The sequence below is a fragment of the Nyctereutes procyonoides genome, unplaced genomic scaffold (genome assembly GCF_905146905.1).
Source record: "Nyctereutes procyonoides isolate TBG_1078 unplaced genomic scaffold, NYPRO_anot_genome, whole genome shotgun sequence".
Taxonomy (NCBI): domain Eukaryota; kingdom Metazoa; phylum Chordata; class Mammalia; order Carnivora; family Canidae; genus Nyctereutes; species Nyctereutes procyonoides.
This window is the reverse complement of record NW_026575049.1, coordinates 20,766,804-20,784,095: the sequence shown is the minus strand read 5'-3', so window position 1 is coordinate 20,784,095 and position 17,292 is coordinate 20,766,804. Positions and strand designations below refer to the sequence as shown.

Below are 17,292 nucleotides of genomic sequence, written 5' to 3'. Positions count from 1 at the left end.
CCAGCTCGCCGGCTCCGTGTGCCCCGCACCCCATCAGGACCGGCGGGAGCGGCCGCGTCCACCCCCGGCGGCGGACCACATGGGTTCAGAACGCGCCCCCCCTTCCCCGCGACCCCCGCAGACGCCGGCGGGGAGCTGCCCTGCAGAGCCCCGCCCTGCGCAGGCCCCGGGGTGTCCCTGCCCCAGCCTCCCCTGCTCGCCTCCAGGCCCCCCCCAGGGCCCCCTGCACCCGCGAAGCCCTGCGCAGCCTCGGAAGCCAGCAGGCCTGCGGTGTGGGGCTTCCTCCCTTGGGGAACTGAGAAATCAGGAGTATCTGAGGCATTTTAGTAATCCTGGGAATAACAACTAATCCTGGACCTGGACCTGGACCTGGACCTGGACCTGGACTTGGACCCTGGGGATTTTAGCAAGCGCTCTAGACTTTTTAACTTGCAGATATGAGCTCTGCTCTGGGTGCATAACAGCAATAGCATTCTTTGGATTGATTCCAAGATTACATATACTGTTGAAATTGGTTTTTTATGGGTCTGCCCAAAGATGGACCAACTGGAGGAAGCATTTTTTTTAACATTTTATTTATTTCATGAGACACACAGAGAGAGAGAGGCAGGCTCCATCCAGGGAGCCCGATGTGGGACTCCCATCTCCAGGGTCATGCCCTGGGCCAAAGGCAGGTGCTAAACTGCTGAGCCCGAAGCTTTTCTTTTCTTAACTTTTCTTTTTTTTTTTTTTTAAAGATTTATTTATGATAGACATAGAGAAAGAGAGAGGCAGAGACAGGAGGAGGGAGAAGCAGGCTCCATGCAGGGAGCCCGACCTGGGACTGGATCCGGGACCCCAGGATCAGGCCCCTGGCCAAGGCAGCACTAAACCGCTGAGCCACCCAGGGATCCCCAGTCCCCCCCGCCCCGCCAAGCTTTTCATATATGACCTGCAACTTCTCAGATACATGACTGTGGTCTCATGAATACTTTTAAAGCCGGTAGGCTAGACAAGTTAGAAAAGCTAAGCAAAATATTCAAAGAGCAAATAATCACGGTCTTTGGCAGAAAACAAAATTAATTTTGAATTTGAGCTCCTCCACAGTTTTTAGTAGATGAAAAAAAAAAAATCCGAAAGGATTAAAAACATCTCAAAATGTCTCAAAAAATGGTTTGCTAAAAGAAACTAAATATTTACAGATGAATCGTGGGAAATACAATAAACCACTTGTCAAGAAGAATAAAAATATGATAATCTTTTTAAAAAAGAGAAACTGGGTGTAAAATAAGTGCTATATCAAGACAACGAAAAGACAAGCCACAGAATGGGGGCGGGGGAGGATGTATATGGTAAAGGGCTATTTTCCAAAATGTACGAATGACTCTTAAAACTCAAAACAACCAACCTGATTTAAAAATCAGCCAAACACCTGAACAGACATCTCACCAAAGAAAATATACAGGTGACAAATAAGCATATAAAAAGATGCTCCACATCCTATGTCATCAGGGAAATGTGGATTAAAATAATGAGCTACCACTCTGTACCTATTAGAATGGCCAAAATCCAAATGCTGCCAACAGCAACTGCTGAGGAGGATGTGAAGCAACAGGAACTCTCCTTCATGGCTGGCGGGAATACAAAATGGTACAGCTGTTTTGGAAGATGGCTTGGCATTTTATTACAGAACTAAACATATTCTCACCGTATAATCCAGCAATTGCACCCCTTGGTATTCATCCAAAGGAGTTAGAACTTATGTTCACACAAAAACCTGCATGTGGATGTTCTTTTCAGCTTTTTTTTTTTTTTTTTGGATTTCTTTATTTGAGGGCACCTGGGTGGCTTAGTGGTTGAGCATCTGCCTTTGGCTCAGGTGGTGATCCCAAGGTCATGGGATTGAGTCCCACGTCAGGCTCCCTGCAAGGAGCCTTTAAAAAAAAAAAAAGAGCCTCCTTGACATTGGACATTAAATATTATTAGAGAGAACAAGTGGGTGGAATGGCAGGGGGAGAGGGGAGAAGCAAACTCTTTGCTGAGCAAGAAGCCTGTTGTGGGGCTCGATCCCAGAAGATCCCAGGATCATGACCTGAGCCAAAGGCAGATGCTTTACTGACTGAGTCACCCAGGTGTGCCATCATCGCAGCTTTATTCATAATTGCCAAAACTTGGAAGCAACCAAGATGTCCTTCAGTGGGCAAATGGATAAGTAAACTGTGATCCATCCAGGCAATGGAATCTTACTCGAAACTAAAAAGAGAGGAGCTACCGAGCCATGAAGGAAACTTAAATGCATATTCTTAAGTGAAAGCTGCCAGTCTGAAAAGCTTACCTGTTATACAATTCTCACTATGTGACATTCTGGGAAAGGCAAAACGGGAGACAGTAAAAAAAAAAAAAAAATCAATGTTTGGCCCATGTTAGAGGGGAGGGATGAATAGGTGGGATGATGAGGACTATCAGGACAATGAAACTACTCTGCATGCCACTATAATGGTGGATACATATCATTATACATTTGTCCAAATTCATAGAATGTGGGACATAGAGTGAGCCCTGAAGTCAACCATGTAGATTCACCAGTTGTAACAAATGAGCCACCTGGGGGAGGCTGATGAAGGGGGTTGGGGGGCTGTGCCTGAGCCGGGGGGTCAGGGGTCTATGGAAAATTTCTGTAGCTTCTGCCCAAGTTTGATGTGAGCCTAAAACTGGCCTAAATTTTTTTTAAAAAAACACCAAAATGTGGGACACGTGGGTGGCTCAGTGGTTGAGAGTCTGCCTTCAGCTCAGGGCGTGATCCCAGTGTCCTGGGATCAAGTCCCACATCAGGCTCCCCACAGGGAGCCTGCTTCTCCCTCTGCCTATGTCTCTGTGTCTCTCATCAATAAATAAAATCTTTAAAACAAACAAAACAAAACCACCAAAATGACATTCACATTCAATATAGGGAAATTAGAACTAGGGAACCGAAACACTTGCTGGGGCCTGAATGAGAAGATTCATGTACAAATAATCCTAGAACTCATTTCTATAGAGACTGTTTTCTGGCCACTTTAGATCGAGGCAGAGTTTCTACTGAAGAGGAATTTGAGCAACACGAAAGGCCTGCCACAGTTGCCACTTTTCTTTATGATATCCCAGCACTGAAAAATGTGAAAATAGAAAAACATAAACACCCTGTGGACTGAGGTAAATTATAAGGAACAGTGGTGGTAGTGAAATGAGGGCAAAATTTAAATCAGGGAAGGAAAAATTTTGTGGGATTTTTTTATATTCACTCTTTGCAATGTTCAAACAGGACGTCAACACTGGTGATTTGATTCTAAACCTAAAGCTTTACAAATTTTATTGACAATTCCAGTTGCTACTCCCTCTGCAGAATGAATTTTCTCCCAACTGAGATAATCAGAAACAGTATGGACACTCTGATGACTCAGGAAAAGTTGTCTAGTGTGGCATATCATCCATAGAACAATCATGTGAAAATCTTTATTATTATCAATATAATGATTTTTCTGAAACGAAGGCAAGAGAACATAGCTTTATGGAATACATATGTAAGACTTTACAGATTGATCGGGAATGTCTTTTTGCTCATCCAAGCACTGGTGGCCCATCAGAAGAACACCCAGAGGTCCACAATGATAATTTGGTTATCTTTGGTATTTTGCCAATTTGTAGTTCTAGGAAAACCATTGTGTTATGTATAATATTTTTTTGTCATTACATAGGTATATTTATCAAGGTAGGTAGATATAACTTATTTTATGTATTAGTTTGTAGCTTGTTTTATAACCTTTAAATATTTAGACATATGGAGACTTATAGTATCTCCTGGTGCCATCCTCACCCCATGTTAGGAGTTGCTTGCTGGGGAAGATAATTACCCATATGTTGTGGCAGTTCTTACGAACTGTGTATCAATGTGGTCTTAAAAGAATAACTTTTAAAAGTCACAATCCTGAACAAATAGTGCACATTGTGTATCTCGGTGAAGACTGAGAAAGGAAGCCTGAAGATGGGAAAAAAAAAAAAAAAGCATTGAATGCAGACTAGACTCTAAAGCAAAGCATTGCTGGCAGCAACAAAAGGGTGCTGGTGTGGAAGATTCACTCTTCACACACCTCATTCTGCCCTTGAGAATAATCCTATTCATCCCTGTCTCCACCTCTGCCAGCAAAATTAAGGTCTAAAAGATTGCATTTTGCTTTTAGTTTTAATAAAATTTCAGGAGCAGGCCTGAGTTTTTTTAAAGAAAACTTTTAAAAGTACAATATACATAGAGAGAAGGCCATACCTCCTAAGTGCCCAGCAAGACGAATCTCCACAAAATAGGAACGACAGGCTCACCAGCCCCCAGTGAAGCCCTGCGTGACGCGTGGATACCCACCTGCCACACACCACGCCAGAGCTCCCTTCTGGCTCAGAGGGAGGTTTGGTTCCCCATGGAGTGGTAGAGGGAGGTTGCATGTATTTATTTTTTAAAGGTTTTATTTATTCATTCATGAGAGACACACAGAGAAAGAGAGAGAGAGGCAGAGACACAGGCAGAGGGAGAAGCAGGCTCCATGCAAGGAGCCCCACACGGGACTCGATCCTGAGACTCCGGGATCATGCCCTGGGCCAAAGGCAGACACTAAACCGCTGAGCTACCTAGGCGTCCCGGGGGTTTCATTTAGAGACCTGTTCTGGCCACCCGTGGACAAAATACCTTTTGTGATGTATCGTTTTTAAGTAAATTTCTAACAGTAAAACAAACACTTTGCAGGCCTCAAAAAAGCAAGTTTTCATAACTAACCAAAGAGTCTGAGATGGATGAAGCTCCCCAGTAGCTGCAGATGGAGAGATGTCTCTGTATGTAGGACTCTTGAAATCCTGAGCTGGTAAGGGGCTAAAGTGAGAACAAATCTGAAAAGGTTCATCTTGGTTTCCTATTGGGTGTACACCTGGGTGTTCAGAACTGTCACATTAGTCCAGGATGAGAACAGAAGGATCTTTAGAAACAGCTTTCAAATTGCTGAGTTGTGGGGCACCTGGGTGGCTCAGCCGGTTAAGTGTCTGACTCCTGATTTCTACTCGGGTCATGATCTCGGGGTCTTGAGCTCATTGAGCCCCACTTTGGGCTCCACACTCTGTGCAGAGGCTGCTTGTCCCTCTCCCTCACTCTCTCTTAAATAAAATCTTTAAAAAAAAAATACATAAAATTGCTGAGTTGCAGTTTTGCTGCCTGAATTGCACTGGGTCCTCAGATAAACCAATGTGGATGGAGATTTTTCCTCCTGTGCAAGGAAGCAGCCACAGTCCAACAGGAGGAAAAAATCTAGAACTACTTCAAGTTTTATGTTTTCTGCGTATGAGAGTAAAGTCATAATAATAATAAAATGGCCTTCAAAAGAACCTGCATTTTTGTCTCACTTGTTATTCTGTTTTCCTGGTAATATTATCATTGGCATTTCTACATTTTTTTTTTAGATTTTATTTATTTATTCACGAGAGACACAGAGAGCGAGGCAGAGACACAAGTAGAGGTAGAAGCAGGCTCCCTGTGGGGAGCCCGATATGGGACTCAATCCCAGGACCCCGGGATCACGCCCTGAGCCGAAGGCAAACACTGAGCCACCCAGGCATCCCTATATTTCTTAACTAGATAATAGTTATCATTGCTCTATTGGATTAGAAGGTGCCTGGCACTCTCTTCTTTCCCAGTATGCATGGGAAAGTCCTGTGACTCCCAGACTTCTTATAGTAACCAGAAGTTAAAAGCCTGGTCTCCTTCGTAGGACCTAGAGCTGCCTCCCTGGTCCTCAGACAGCATCCGTGTTGGTACCAGGAAGGCCAGGTCCCCTTCCTGGGCCTGAGGCCTCTCCAGCTGGGCCTGCCCACTCGGGCCCTGTAACTCACTCTTTCCCAATGCACAGCTCTGGGTCATGGGGTACGGTCACCCCCAGAGCACTCTTCCTGGGAAGGGAGACCGACCAGTCTACCCGAAGCCTGGAGAGGGGCCGAGGCTTCAGCTGATTGCTAATTTGGGAGTGTCTGAGAGCACCCATCCATGGAGCATGAATCTCTGCCTCACCTGTGTGGGTCTTCTAAGCTCTCAGGGGAGGATGGTTCAGGCTTCCTGTGGCCGGGGCTCACATTCTCATCCTGGGATTCCATAGGCAAGGACATCTACCTATCTGGAGCCCAACTGGCCTCTAAATGTAAAAAATAATTATTTGGCCATCATGTTTACTTTTTCTCAACCTGTTCAGAAGCTGGGTGGTAAAGGAGGTGACATCTATGAATGTGAACTCCAGCTGAGGCCAGTGGGCCAGAATGGACCCAGCGACTCCCATGACCTCCCCACCAGGGGACTTAACAAATCCAAACCTGACCTTCGGATCCTACTGTGTGACTGGGATGGAATGTGTGTGCGCGCCTGTGAGCCATTCCAATAGAGCTCAGGACCGCAGGGGCATCAAGTAAGAAGTGCTTGGGACAAAGTTGTCGCCCACCTGATTGAGTCGTCCCCTTTCACTGGCTCTCAATGCGGAGGGCAGGAGCCACCTGTAGAGCCCCTCACGCAGAAATCACGGCAAGTCTCACAGAAGAAATCTCACATTTAATTCTGATAAAGTTTAAAGTGGCATCTACATAAATGAACATGCTTCTGGTCAGAACAATAAGAGTTACGAGCCCATATTTCTCTTAAACAAACAAACAAAAAAACAAAAAAACACATTTTCTGTATTATTCGGAAATAATCCACCATGCTGTAAATAACCCAAAGCCCAAGTCCTGGATGGATATACTGTTTTAGTCAACATATAGAATGTTTACTATCTTTCAGTATGAACCCACTCCTTCCCCCCCCCTACACATGCTTTTTTGTTGTTTAACAAAATTCATGTCTAATGACTGGAATATGTTATTAAATTTTACACCTTTAACTTGCAATAGCCCTACGGAGTAGATGGGAAGCTGCTGACCCTCAGCTCCCATCCTTGAATTCAAAAGCAGGAGCACAAATCTTGGAATTCCCCACAAGGTCCCTCCAGGCCTGGCCCAGCTGGATTGTGTTGGGGGGGTGGAGGAGGGGAGGCCTGGTGGGGGCAGTGCTGGGAAGGGTGCTCCAGGTCTGGAAAAAGAACTCCTAGAGGGGCTGATGAGCCACAAGCTCTTGGCTCTCAGTCCCAGGGAGAATGCTTTGCCCTGGTGAGGTGGAGGGGGGGGCCCTTGAGTTCTCTCTCTCTCTCAGCTCTGGGTCTCTAATACTCTAACCTGCTATGGGCTCCAAAGACACCTAATTCCCCTCTAGAGGAGGAATTAGCCCCTGGCTCCCATGTCGCAGACCTGCCCTACATTCCAACACTCAAGAGCAGAGGCCAAAAGTGGAGACACTTCCAAAAGTAGGGGTGTGCATTTTGAAGGGCACAGGTAGAGAGCACCATTGAGCCACTGAACATTCCCTATACCCACAGAATGAGCATCTGGGGGAACTCTTGCCCTTGGTTCTCAACCCTGTCACTCATCACACAACAAGATAAACCATTTTCTTCCCGTTTATGTTTCTGGTCTTCAGCCCCAGATACCGGCGGCTGTTCTTCTCTGGCTGTCCATACAGCATGTCAACAAAGAACTCTGGTTCATCTTCGTCCTTAGGTTGGAAGGTCAGAAACCTAAACATAGCTCTTAGCTTGCGACACAGATAGGTCATGGCTTCCGCTTCGTCTGACGGTTCCTCATACACGGGCTGCTTCATTTCCTCATAGGCAGACAAAATCACTGCCTGAAATAAGTTGATCAGTATGCAGATCATCACCAGCATGAAAGATGAGAGGAACAGGACCCCCAGAACCCTGTTGTTGGAGAATTCCGTGTTCTGAAATGCTGAGACGCAATAGGAGAATATTGTCTGTGTGGCGTGAACCAAGTTGCTGTAGTTCCACTCATGTTGACCGAACACCAGGTAGCCAAAGGCCATGTACACGAAGAAGTACACGGACACCACAAGCGCCATGTGGCAAATGCCGGGAAGGGCGGTCTGAATGGCCCTCTGGGCCAGGCGCACATCGTAAAAGAATCTGGAATACCTGAGGGTCTTCAAGATGGTCAGAAATAACAGGAAACCCAAAATGATCCTCATGACGTGATCTACTTGAGAAACCGAATGAAAGGGAATGAAATCGTCAGGGTTCGACAAGTAAGACCGGATTATGCCAGTGGCCAAGAAGTTCTTCTGGAAGAAAAGCACGATGAGCACGGTAAATATGCATTTTAAAGCAAAGTTGAGCAGATTGTACACGCTTCTCACGTAGGAGGCCCTTTCTTGCAAGATGACGTAGACCTCGTCGAAAACGTAAGCTAAAAAAAAGATGAGAATGGCCACATACAAGTAGATTTCGGCTGAAGTTTCCCTGTTGAAGTCAGCAAGCGAGAAGGAGTGCACGGATATGCTTGTGTTTACAACTCCTAACTGAGACACCTCGAAAATGACCGAAATGCTACAGAACAGGCTGACGTCTGGGTTGAAGGTGGTCAGCTCCAGAATCACGGCCCATGTCTTCTCGTCAAGCCAGTCGCTGCTCTGCAGGTTCCTGAGCCTCACCGTGGAATTAAACTGCTGCTGCTCAGGGAAAAAATAGAAGGCGTAGCCTCCGGACCCGTAGGTGTGTAAGAGTCCATGGGAGAAATACGCCCACACCTTCTCTGGGGGCTTGTAGGTAAACCCGTTGGTATTCTTGTCCACCGCCCTCTTAGTCACTGTATTCCAAAGGTCAGTGTAGTTTCTCGTGTCTTCCAGGTCAGTGCCATAGCTGGGATGACAGCGGATCTCTTGCTCCATGCCAGTGTGCGCAAAGCTTTTGGCAGGCGGGCAGAGTTTGTCACCAGGTTTTGCCCTCACCTGCCTCAGCAGGGGGAGACCCAGGATTTTAGAGGAGCTATCGGGTAGATACGTTGGATCCTGTTCGTTGTGGAACAGAGGCACCAGCACGCTGTTCAGCCACCTGTAGATGTCCGCCAGCTTGGTCACCGAGCTGAGATCCACGGAGAACTGATCGCGAATGAACTGGTTATAGTAGAAGCTGTCTGTGTGGCGCAGGAGGGCAAGGAGGCTCAGCAGGAGGGCGAGAAAGATGAAGTGAGTCAGGATGTAACTCAGAAACAGGAACGCCCTCCTCTTGATTCTCTTCTTTCTTTGGAATATTCTGATTTCATCTTCGGTCAGGGGCTGGTACATCCTGGAGTTTCGGAGTTGCAGGATCTGCTCGTGTCGCTTCTGCAGTTCTTTGGGGCTGAAGCTCCTGCTGTGCAGCTTGATCTCGGTGTAGCAGTACCCGCTTGTCCACGAAAGATTTTTACAGTACTTGGGCCAATTTGCTCTAAGGGCCGACAAGAATACAATTTTAGACGGCTGCACCAGAAAGACGGACAGACAGAAGGAACAGAACGATGCAAAGAGCCATTCTATCGACTTATCGTAGCCGTAGGTCAGCCCGTAAAACACAATGAAGAAGGAAGCTATGCTGGACGTGATGAAAATCAGGACCCACGCTAGGTACACGCAATACCAAGGCAGAATGACCCTGCACTTCTTGTTAATTTCGAGGTGACTCACCATCAGAGACGGCTCTGTCATAGTGACATGTTGGGCATTTTGATTTTGATTGTCTTTTGCGTTCTGGTTCCTGGCTTTGGTTTTTTTCTCCTGGGGGCCTGAGATCTTGCTCTGTCCTTTCTTATGCGGGCGCAGTGCCACGGGGGGCGCCTTGGCCGAAGCCTCCTGAGGTCTGGCGCTTTTCCCGGGTGGCAGCTTCAAAGCCACCTTGGTCCGTGCGTCCGCCATTTCCAGAGCATGCCACTTTTCCAGATATTCCTCCCAGTGTTCGCTCGTTGGCACCAAAGAATGCTTCTGGGGAGCTGCCTCTTCTAGAGCCACACGAGGTTCCCTCTGAGAGTAGGTGAACAGAAAATCGACCAATAGTTGCACTGGGATCGTAATTAAGACACTTTCCAGGCCTATCATCATTGACCTGATGTACCTTCTCTCCTCCGGCTCCGTTTCATCTTCTGCATTGAGATTAAAGAACATGATATTACACAGAAGGGACGCCATGAGCATCGCCAAACAGCAGGACAGTCTCTGCAGCCTATTGAATGGCCTGGCCACGACACTAGAGAAAATAGAGAACCACGTGTGATTTCTCCCCAGCTTGTATATCGAATCTATCAGGAAAAAGTCCATTTTGTTCAGAGGCTGGTCTGGGTGGGTCACAGGAAATGTTCTGTCCAAAGAGGTGTCAATAGAAAACCATCTTCGGCACATGAACAGCCAGATTTGTCTGCTGAACACGTTTTCCACTTTGATTCTGCTCAGATACCAACTGGGAGCTCTGCCCTCGTTGTTGTGCCACACACGAATGGAATGGATGTCTCCCAGGTCACTTTTCGTGGTTAGGAGGAAAGAGTTGATGTTTCCCCGGCGGAGGGTTGTAAAATATGGATGGCTCAAACAATGCACATCGCTGTCACCTTCGGTTCCCTTAAGTTGGATGAAGACATTGGCCCTGGTCCCAGACCTACAACGGCTTCCTGTAAAAATAGTGATGAGGTAACATACCTTATCATAAGGATCATTATCGAGTATAATTATCACTTGATGCCGAAGAAACCGATCCATTCCATCCCGATGCAAGGCCCAGAAAGCTAGAATTAGGTACATGAGCATAATGAAAAGTACAGTGAAGAGTGTCACAGGGTTCTGGGTAACGTTCTTGATGACCTCCAACCGCAGATCTACAGCATTAGGGATCACGATCACCTTGGCCGTCAAAAAGTGGGTTTGCAGGTGCTTGCCACCTTTTCTTATTGCGTCCAGCTGCCGCCGGGCCCTCCCTGAGTGTTTGCAGATGCAGTGCACTCGGCGCCAGGTGGTCTTCTCTCCGAGAACACAGGTATCTTCTCTCCAATCACTCTGGATCCCATACATGTCTAAGCAGTAAGCACCGAAGAGAGCAATTCTCACTAGCTTTACACTGGGTACCATGACAAAACGAGGCGCCTGCAGAACTATGATCATGGCACACTCGGTCGAGCCGCTTCGCTGAGCTATGACTTGCAGCAGGGACGGCGGAATGCAAACCACACGGGCCTCCTTGACCGTACAGGCTGAGTCAAACAGGTCACTTTGGTTGGCCACAGGAGGGATGTCATAGGGCACGAAGAAGGTGGCGACCAGAGCACTGGGGGTGATTTGACTGCCGGCATATACCAGTACGGTGAAAAACACGGTCACTTCCGTCACAATGTGAACCAGCACCTCCTTGACTACACTGCTGTCCACCTCAAAGCTAAACTCCCCTGTTGTCCTTTTCAAGGACTCCTCGACTTCACCAGGCTCATTGCTGGGGCCCATGGTGAGATTAAAAGCCGCAAAGCTCAAGTTTTTTCTGGTGATGTACACTTCCGCTATGTCAGGCACGATCTCTATCACACTGCCACTCGGTGTGGTTCCTGTCATTCTGAATCCAACCACCTCCACAGAGTAGTTTTCCTGATACTTCAACCAAGGAAAGGGATCGTCTACAAACTCACAAAACATGATGGAAATAGGGGCATTTGCAGGCAGACTAGGAACACTGCTCACGTTGAGTGTTGGGTTAAAGTAATTTCGACTGGCTAGCTGATTGCCGAAGGCATTGGTGACACCCCACTTCTCGGTCTTTCTGATGTACATGTTTAAGCTGGAAGCCATCAGCGCAGTGGTCTCATTCCCTGGCACTTTGCTGTCCAGTATTGTGTCTGCTAGGAGTTCCATCTCGTAGAAAGGCTCCTCAACCACTTCATAGCTAACAATCATTTTAATGATGTTAGACAAGCTTGTTAATATCCCAGTGCTCATGATCTCTATTTGCTCAGAGTAACGGTGTGCATCCTTCTGTCGAGACTGTTGTAGGGCTTGGTTTGCTTGCCAGATCCTCACTGTGGCAAGCTTCTGAGTCATTAGGGTGCATCCAGAGGTGGTCTGAGTTAATTTAGCAATGCTCATGACCACTTGGCTAATTTCCACCAAAGTGCTATTGGGAAGAATGAAAGTCTGGTTGACAAGGTATTCCTGGAGTCTGGCTTTGTCAGCTTGCAAAGTCAATTCAGGTTTTAAGCTGTTCAAGACAGAAGCTGCGATAAATATTAAATAACCTGCAGGTAAAAATTCCCTGTTTCGAAGCAAAGCAGATAGTGATGAATTCGTTCCCATGGTGAAATTGAATAACTGGTCAAGCACATCCTTTTCTGAAACTTCGTCCGTTGGAGCGTGTACAGTGGAGTACAAAGTCACCTGAGAAAAAGCTCCTAAAGAGTCATACACCTGAACGTATATCTTCATGGCATAATGATTCGCCAACATGCCAACAGGGAGAAAGGAAGGGGGTGCTGTGGATTGATTCCCCAAATACAGGATGGCCCCCAAACTGTTCTCTTTTACAGAACTGATCTGACCAAACCCATGCAAATCAGAAACAATTATTTTGTATGTAAGAGGGATGTTATTGTCCTTAAAATTCTGACATTGGATGACAAACTTGGTAAGAAATGAAACTCCTTTAGGTGGATCAATGGTGCAGTGTCCAATTTGAGGGACACGGTTAATAATAAAGGAGTGCCTGAAATGCAAGTCATGCCCACTCCAACTTGCTATATGCCCAGAAATCCAAAACTGAGCTTCAGAAAAATTCCTAAAAACAAAAGCTTTAAGAGTCAAATAAGCACTAGTCTTCCCTGTTGTGGTGTGTCTCACCCAATCAAATGGTACCTGACTACCGTTAGACGACAGAAGCGACCATTCATAGAAATCAAGACTTGATGAACAATTCGTACAATTTAGAAACAAAGAAAATCTATCCGAAATAACCAAAACCGCATCACAATTTTCAATGCATGAAATGCTGGCTACAGGTGCAGGTCCTTTGAGCACATGTACCGTTCTGTCGACAAAGCCTTTCCTACCACCCTTCCGGATCACCAGTCTGAAAAAATAGACACCTCCACCTTTAAGTGTTCCTGGTGGAATTGTGAAGACAGGGCCAGAGGCCCCTGGCCACTTCAGATTAGCATTGTGTGGGATACAGACTTTGTTGCTCATCACTGCGATTCTATCTCCCCGGTACTGTTTTGGCTCTGTGGTACAGTACCAAGAGAAAATGAGTCCGTCTAAAGGATTGTCGGAGTCGGGGTCAGAGGAACCTGATCCATTCAGAAGAAGCGTGTCTGTGAAGTTAATCGTTACGTTGGGATTCTCAGCAATGACTGCCTTTAGGTCACTTCTGGTGATGTTAACGTAGAGGATATCCGAGCCCACTGCCGCAATTGTTCTGTTTCTCTCTACGTAGAAGGTCAGTGAGAAATTAAACACATACATCCCCCAAGCTAAAGACTTTGGGGGGACATACAGATGTGCGGGATTTCTCCCCAATCGCAGCTCTGGTACATCCAAAGGTTTACTCCAGTCTGGTACCTCAGATTCGGAGGAAACGGAAAAGACTTGCCACCGTGGAAGAATGAATGTGGTGGACGGGCAGTAGTACTTAAAGGTGGCATTGAAGGTGTCCTCTTTGTTCCTGTTCAACAGCACAGGAACACCTTCTTGGTTCCTACTGATCTTTACCTTGGGGACAATGCAGGGCTTCTGTGCCGCTAACTTGCAGGACACCGAAGACTCGTCGGCTGCGGGCCCGGCCGAGTTGACAGCTTCTAGAGCAACAGGCGTGGGCCCGTCCGTGGGGCACCTGGTCTTGGCCACGAAGCCTGGGTAGGGACGCGGGCGGTCGGTGGCCGGCTCGACGAGGGCCGCGCGGCGGAGGCGCCTCGGGGCGGAGGCTCGGCCCAGCTGCGGCCCAAAGGTGCATGGCTGCAGGTGCACCCGCGCAGGTGCCGAGGCCAGGTGGGCGCGCAGCAGGGCGCGCACCTGGACGCACAGGCGGCGCGCGGGGCTGCGGGGCAGGCAGCAGCGGCCGGTGCCGGGCCAGGCCCCGCGGGGCCGCAGGCGGAGGCGGGCGCTGCCGGTCAGCTCCCCGGGGCCCAGGGCGCCCCTCCAGGTGCGCAGCGCGGCCGCGTCTCCCTGCGCAGGGCCACGGGTCCCGGCTCCGTGCCGCCCCGGGAGCAAGACGGCGGCCCGGGCCGGGAGAGGGGCCGGAGGCTGCGGGAGGCGGCCGCGGTCCAGGTGCAGGCCCAGGTGCAGGCCCAGGTGCAGGCCCAGGTGCAGGCCCAGGCCCAGGCCCAGGAGGAGGAGCGCGGGCCCGGGCCGCATGGAGCCGCCTTCCCCGGAGACCTGGGAGCTGCCGCTGCCGCCGCTGCCGCCGCGCCGCCGCCGCCGCCGCCGCCGCCGCCGCCGCCGCCGCCGCCGCAGGCCGCGCGTCTGGCCAACTGCCGCGGGGGGGTGCGGGCCGCGGGGTCACGACCCTGCAGCGACCCTGCAGGGGCGAATGGGATGGGCTTCCGGGGTGCCCGCCCCTCCCCCCACACCCGAGGGGGGGCTGCCTCCGCGAGTGGCCGTGCAATAACACGGCCTGGTTCCGGACCAACCGCCTGCAGGGAAACCGAGAGGGACTGGTCCTCCCTGAGAGCCCAGGGAGCTCTGACTTCGGGTTTCTAATATTGCTTTGGTTTTCCTACTTTCTTAGATGGAAACCCCAAGTCACTGCTTTTAGATCTTTGTTTTCTAAATAGAAGCATTTAATGCTGTAAATGCCCTTGCAAACACTGCCTGCCTGTCTCCTGCTTATCTGTGGTGTTTGTTAGCCTTCGATTTAACACATCTCTACTCTTCCCCGGTTTGGGTTTTGATCCAGGAATTAAAGTGTCGTCTTTAATTTCCAGATATTTGGAGTTTGTGTGAAATCTTATGGTTCTTGGGGCACCTGGGTGGCTCAATGGTTGAGCATCTGCCTTGGCTCGGGGTGAGATCCCAGGGCCCTGGGATAGAGTCCCACATCCTGCTCCAGGCAGGGATCCTGCTTCTCCCTCTGCCTGTGTCTCTCCCTCTCTCTGTGTGTCTCTCATGAATAAATAAAATCTTAAAAAAAAAAAAAGAAATCTTATCGTTATTGATTTCTAACATATTCAATATGATTTGATCCCTTTACATTTATTGAGACTTGTTGGAAAGGTCATAGACTAGTGTGGTCTGCCTTGATGTATTGTCCTCAAGCACTTGAAAACACTGCGTGTTCTACCGTTGTTGGGTGGGTGATCCTAAAAATGTCAAACTCGATCAAGATAGTTGGTATTGAACCCCTGGATCTTCCATGTCTTTTCTGGATATTTGTCTAGTTTTTCTTTCAGTTGCTGAAAGGGTGTTAATCTCTTCTATTATGACTACGAAATGGTCTCTTTTACTTTTTTTAAATTTTTATTTATTTATGATAGTCACACAGAGAGAGAGAGAGAGAGGCAGAGACATAGGCAGAGGGAGAAGCAGGCTCCATGCACCAGGAGCCCGACGTGGGATTTGATCCCGGGTCTCCAGGATCACGCCCTGGGCCAAAGGCAGGCGCCAAACCGCTGCGCCACCCAGGGATCCCTATTTTACTCTTTAATCCTGTCAATTTTACCCTTAATTCTGTCAATTTTTGCTTCATATATTTTGAGGCTCTATTAGACATACATGTTTGTGATTATGTCTCAATGATTTGGTCCTTTCCTCATTATGAAATGTCTCTGTTTATCTCTACTAATAATCTTTGTGGGTTTTTTGGTTTTGTTTTGTTTTTATCTCTCTCTCTCTCTCTTTTTTTAATTCATGATAGACATAGAAAGAAGAGAGAGGCAGAGACACAGGCAGAGGGAGAAGCAGGCCCCATGCAGGGAGCCCGATGAGGGACTCAATCCTGGGACCCCAGATCACGCCCTGGGCATGGGAAGCACTCAACTGCTGAGCCACCCAGTCATCCCCATAATCTATGTTTTGAAGTCTATTTTACCTTATATTCAAATGCCAAATTATATGTTGATTGTATCTCAAAAAGAAACTGGAAAATAAAATAGCCATACTAGCCTTTTATGCTTACTGCCTCTATGGCATATATATGCTTTTATGCTTTTATGCTTTTATGCTTACTGCCTCTATGGCATATATATGTATTTTTTTTCATTCACTTACTTTCAACTTATTTATGTCTTTATATCTAAAGTGGTCTTTTGTAGGCAACATTTATTTTTTTCAAAGATTTTATTTATTTATTTGAGATAGAAAGAGTGAGATAGAGAGCACACAAGCAGAGGGAGGGGAAGAGGGAGAAGCAGACTCCCCACTGAGCAGGAAGCCTGATGTGGGGCTCCAGGCAGGGCTCCGTCCCAGGACCCTGTGATAATGACATGAGCTGAGCGCTTAACCGACTGAGCTGGCCAGGGACCCCTGTAGGCAACATTTAATAGAGTTTTATTTTCTTATCCACTCTCTCTCTTTCTCTCTGAGTGCACACACCAAGGTAAGGCCATGTGAGGACATAAGAAGGCAGCCATCTGCAAACAAGGGAAACGGCCCTTACCAAGAACCGGATCATGCTGGCACCTTGACCTTGGACTTTTGGTTCCAGTTGTGAGAAATAAATGCTTGCTGTTCAAATACCACCCCCCTACTCCACCCCAGTCTATGCTATTTTGTTTTAGCAATCTGAGTTAAGACAACAAGGAAGGTCAGGGCTGAAAACTCAGATTGGGGTCATCAGAGGGCATGTAGGGAGGAGGCACAGGTGGAGAAGGAGATGGACTCTGATCTCCTCCAGTATTTAGAGGTGTGACAGACAAAGAGACAGAGAAGCAGCGTGGCAGTGGGGGAGGAAGAAAACCAAGAGTTTTTGACGCTCTGGAAGCCAAGGGAAAAGGGGATTCAAGAAAGAAGCAGTGTGGCCTGCTATGTCAGAACAGCTGAAGATGAGGAAGGGGAGGTCGAAGAGGTGGCCCAGGCAGCTTCTGGATTTGGAACCTGACCTGGACAAGTGCAGTGTCAGTGGTGCCTGGTGGGAACAACCACATAAAACCCTGCACAAGTTTTGCGGACACAGTAGAGCAGGGAAGTGGCACAGCAGGCAGAGGGGAATGGGAATATTAAAATAAAAAGATGGGGGTTCCTGGGGGGCTCAGTGGTTGAACATCTGCCTTCTGTTCAGGGTGTGATCCTGCGGTCCTGGGATCAAGTCCCACATCGGGCTCCCCCCTGGAAGTGTGCTTCTCCCTCCGCCTGTGTCTCTGCCTCTCTCTGTGTGTGTCTCTCATGAATACATAAATACAATCTTTAAAAAACAAAATAAAATAACTAAGATATGAAAAAGA

General features: G+C 48.0%; 1 protein-coding gene across 1 annotated transcript; it reads right to left on the bottom strand.

Moving 5' to 3' along the window:
- Positions 1-6,585: 6,585 nt before the first annotated feature.
- On the bottom strand, positions 6,586-14,282 carry PKDREJ (polycystin family receptor for egg jelly). Its single transcript, XM_055329030.1, has one exon. It carries the CDS (start codon positions 14,267-14,269, stop codon positions 7,496-7,498), a length of 6,774 nt encoding a protein of 2,257 aa, XP_055185005.1. The 5' UTR covers positions 14,270-14,282; the 3' UTR covers positions 6,586-7,495.
- Positions 14,283-17,292: the final 3,010 nt, after the last annotated feature.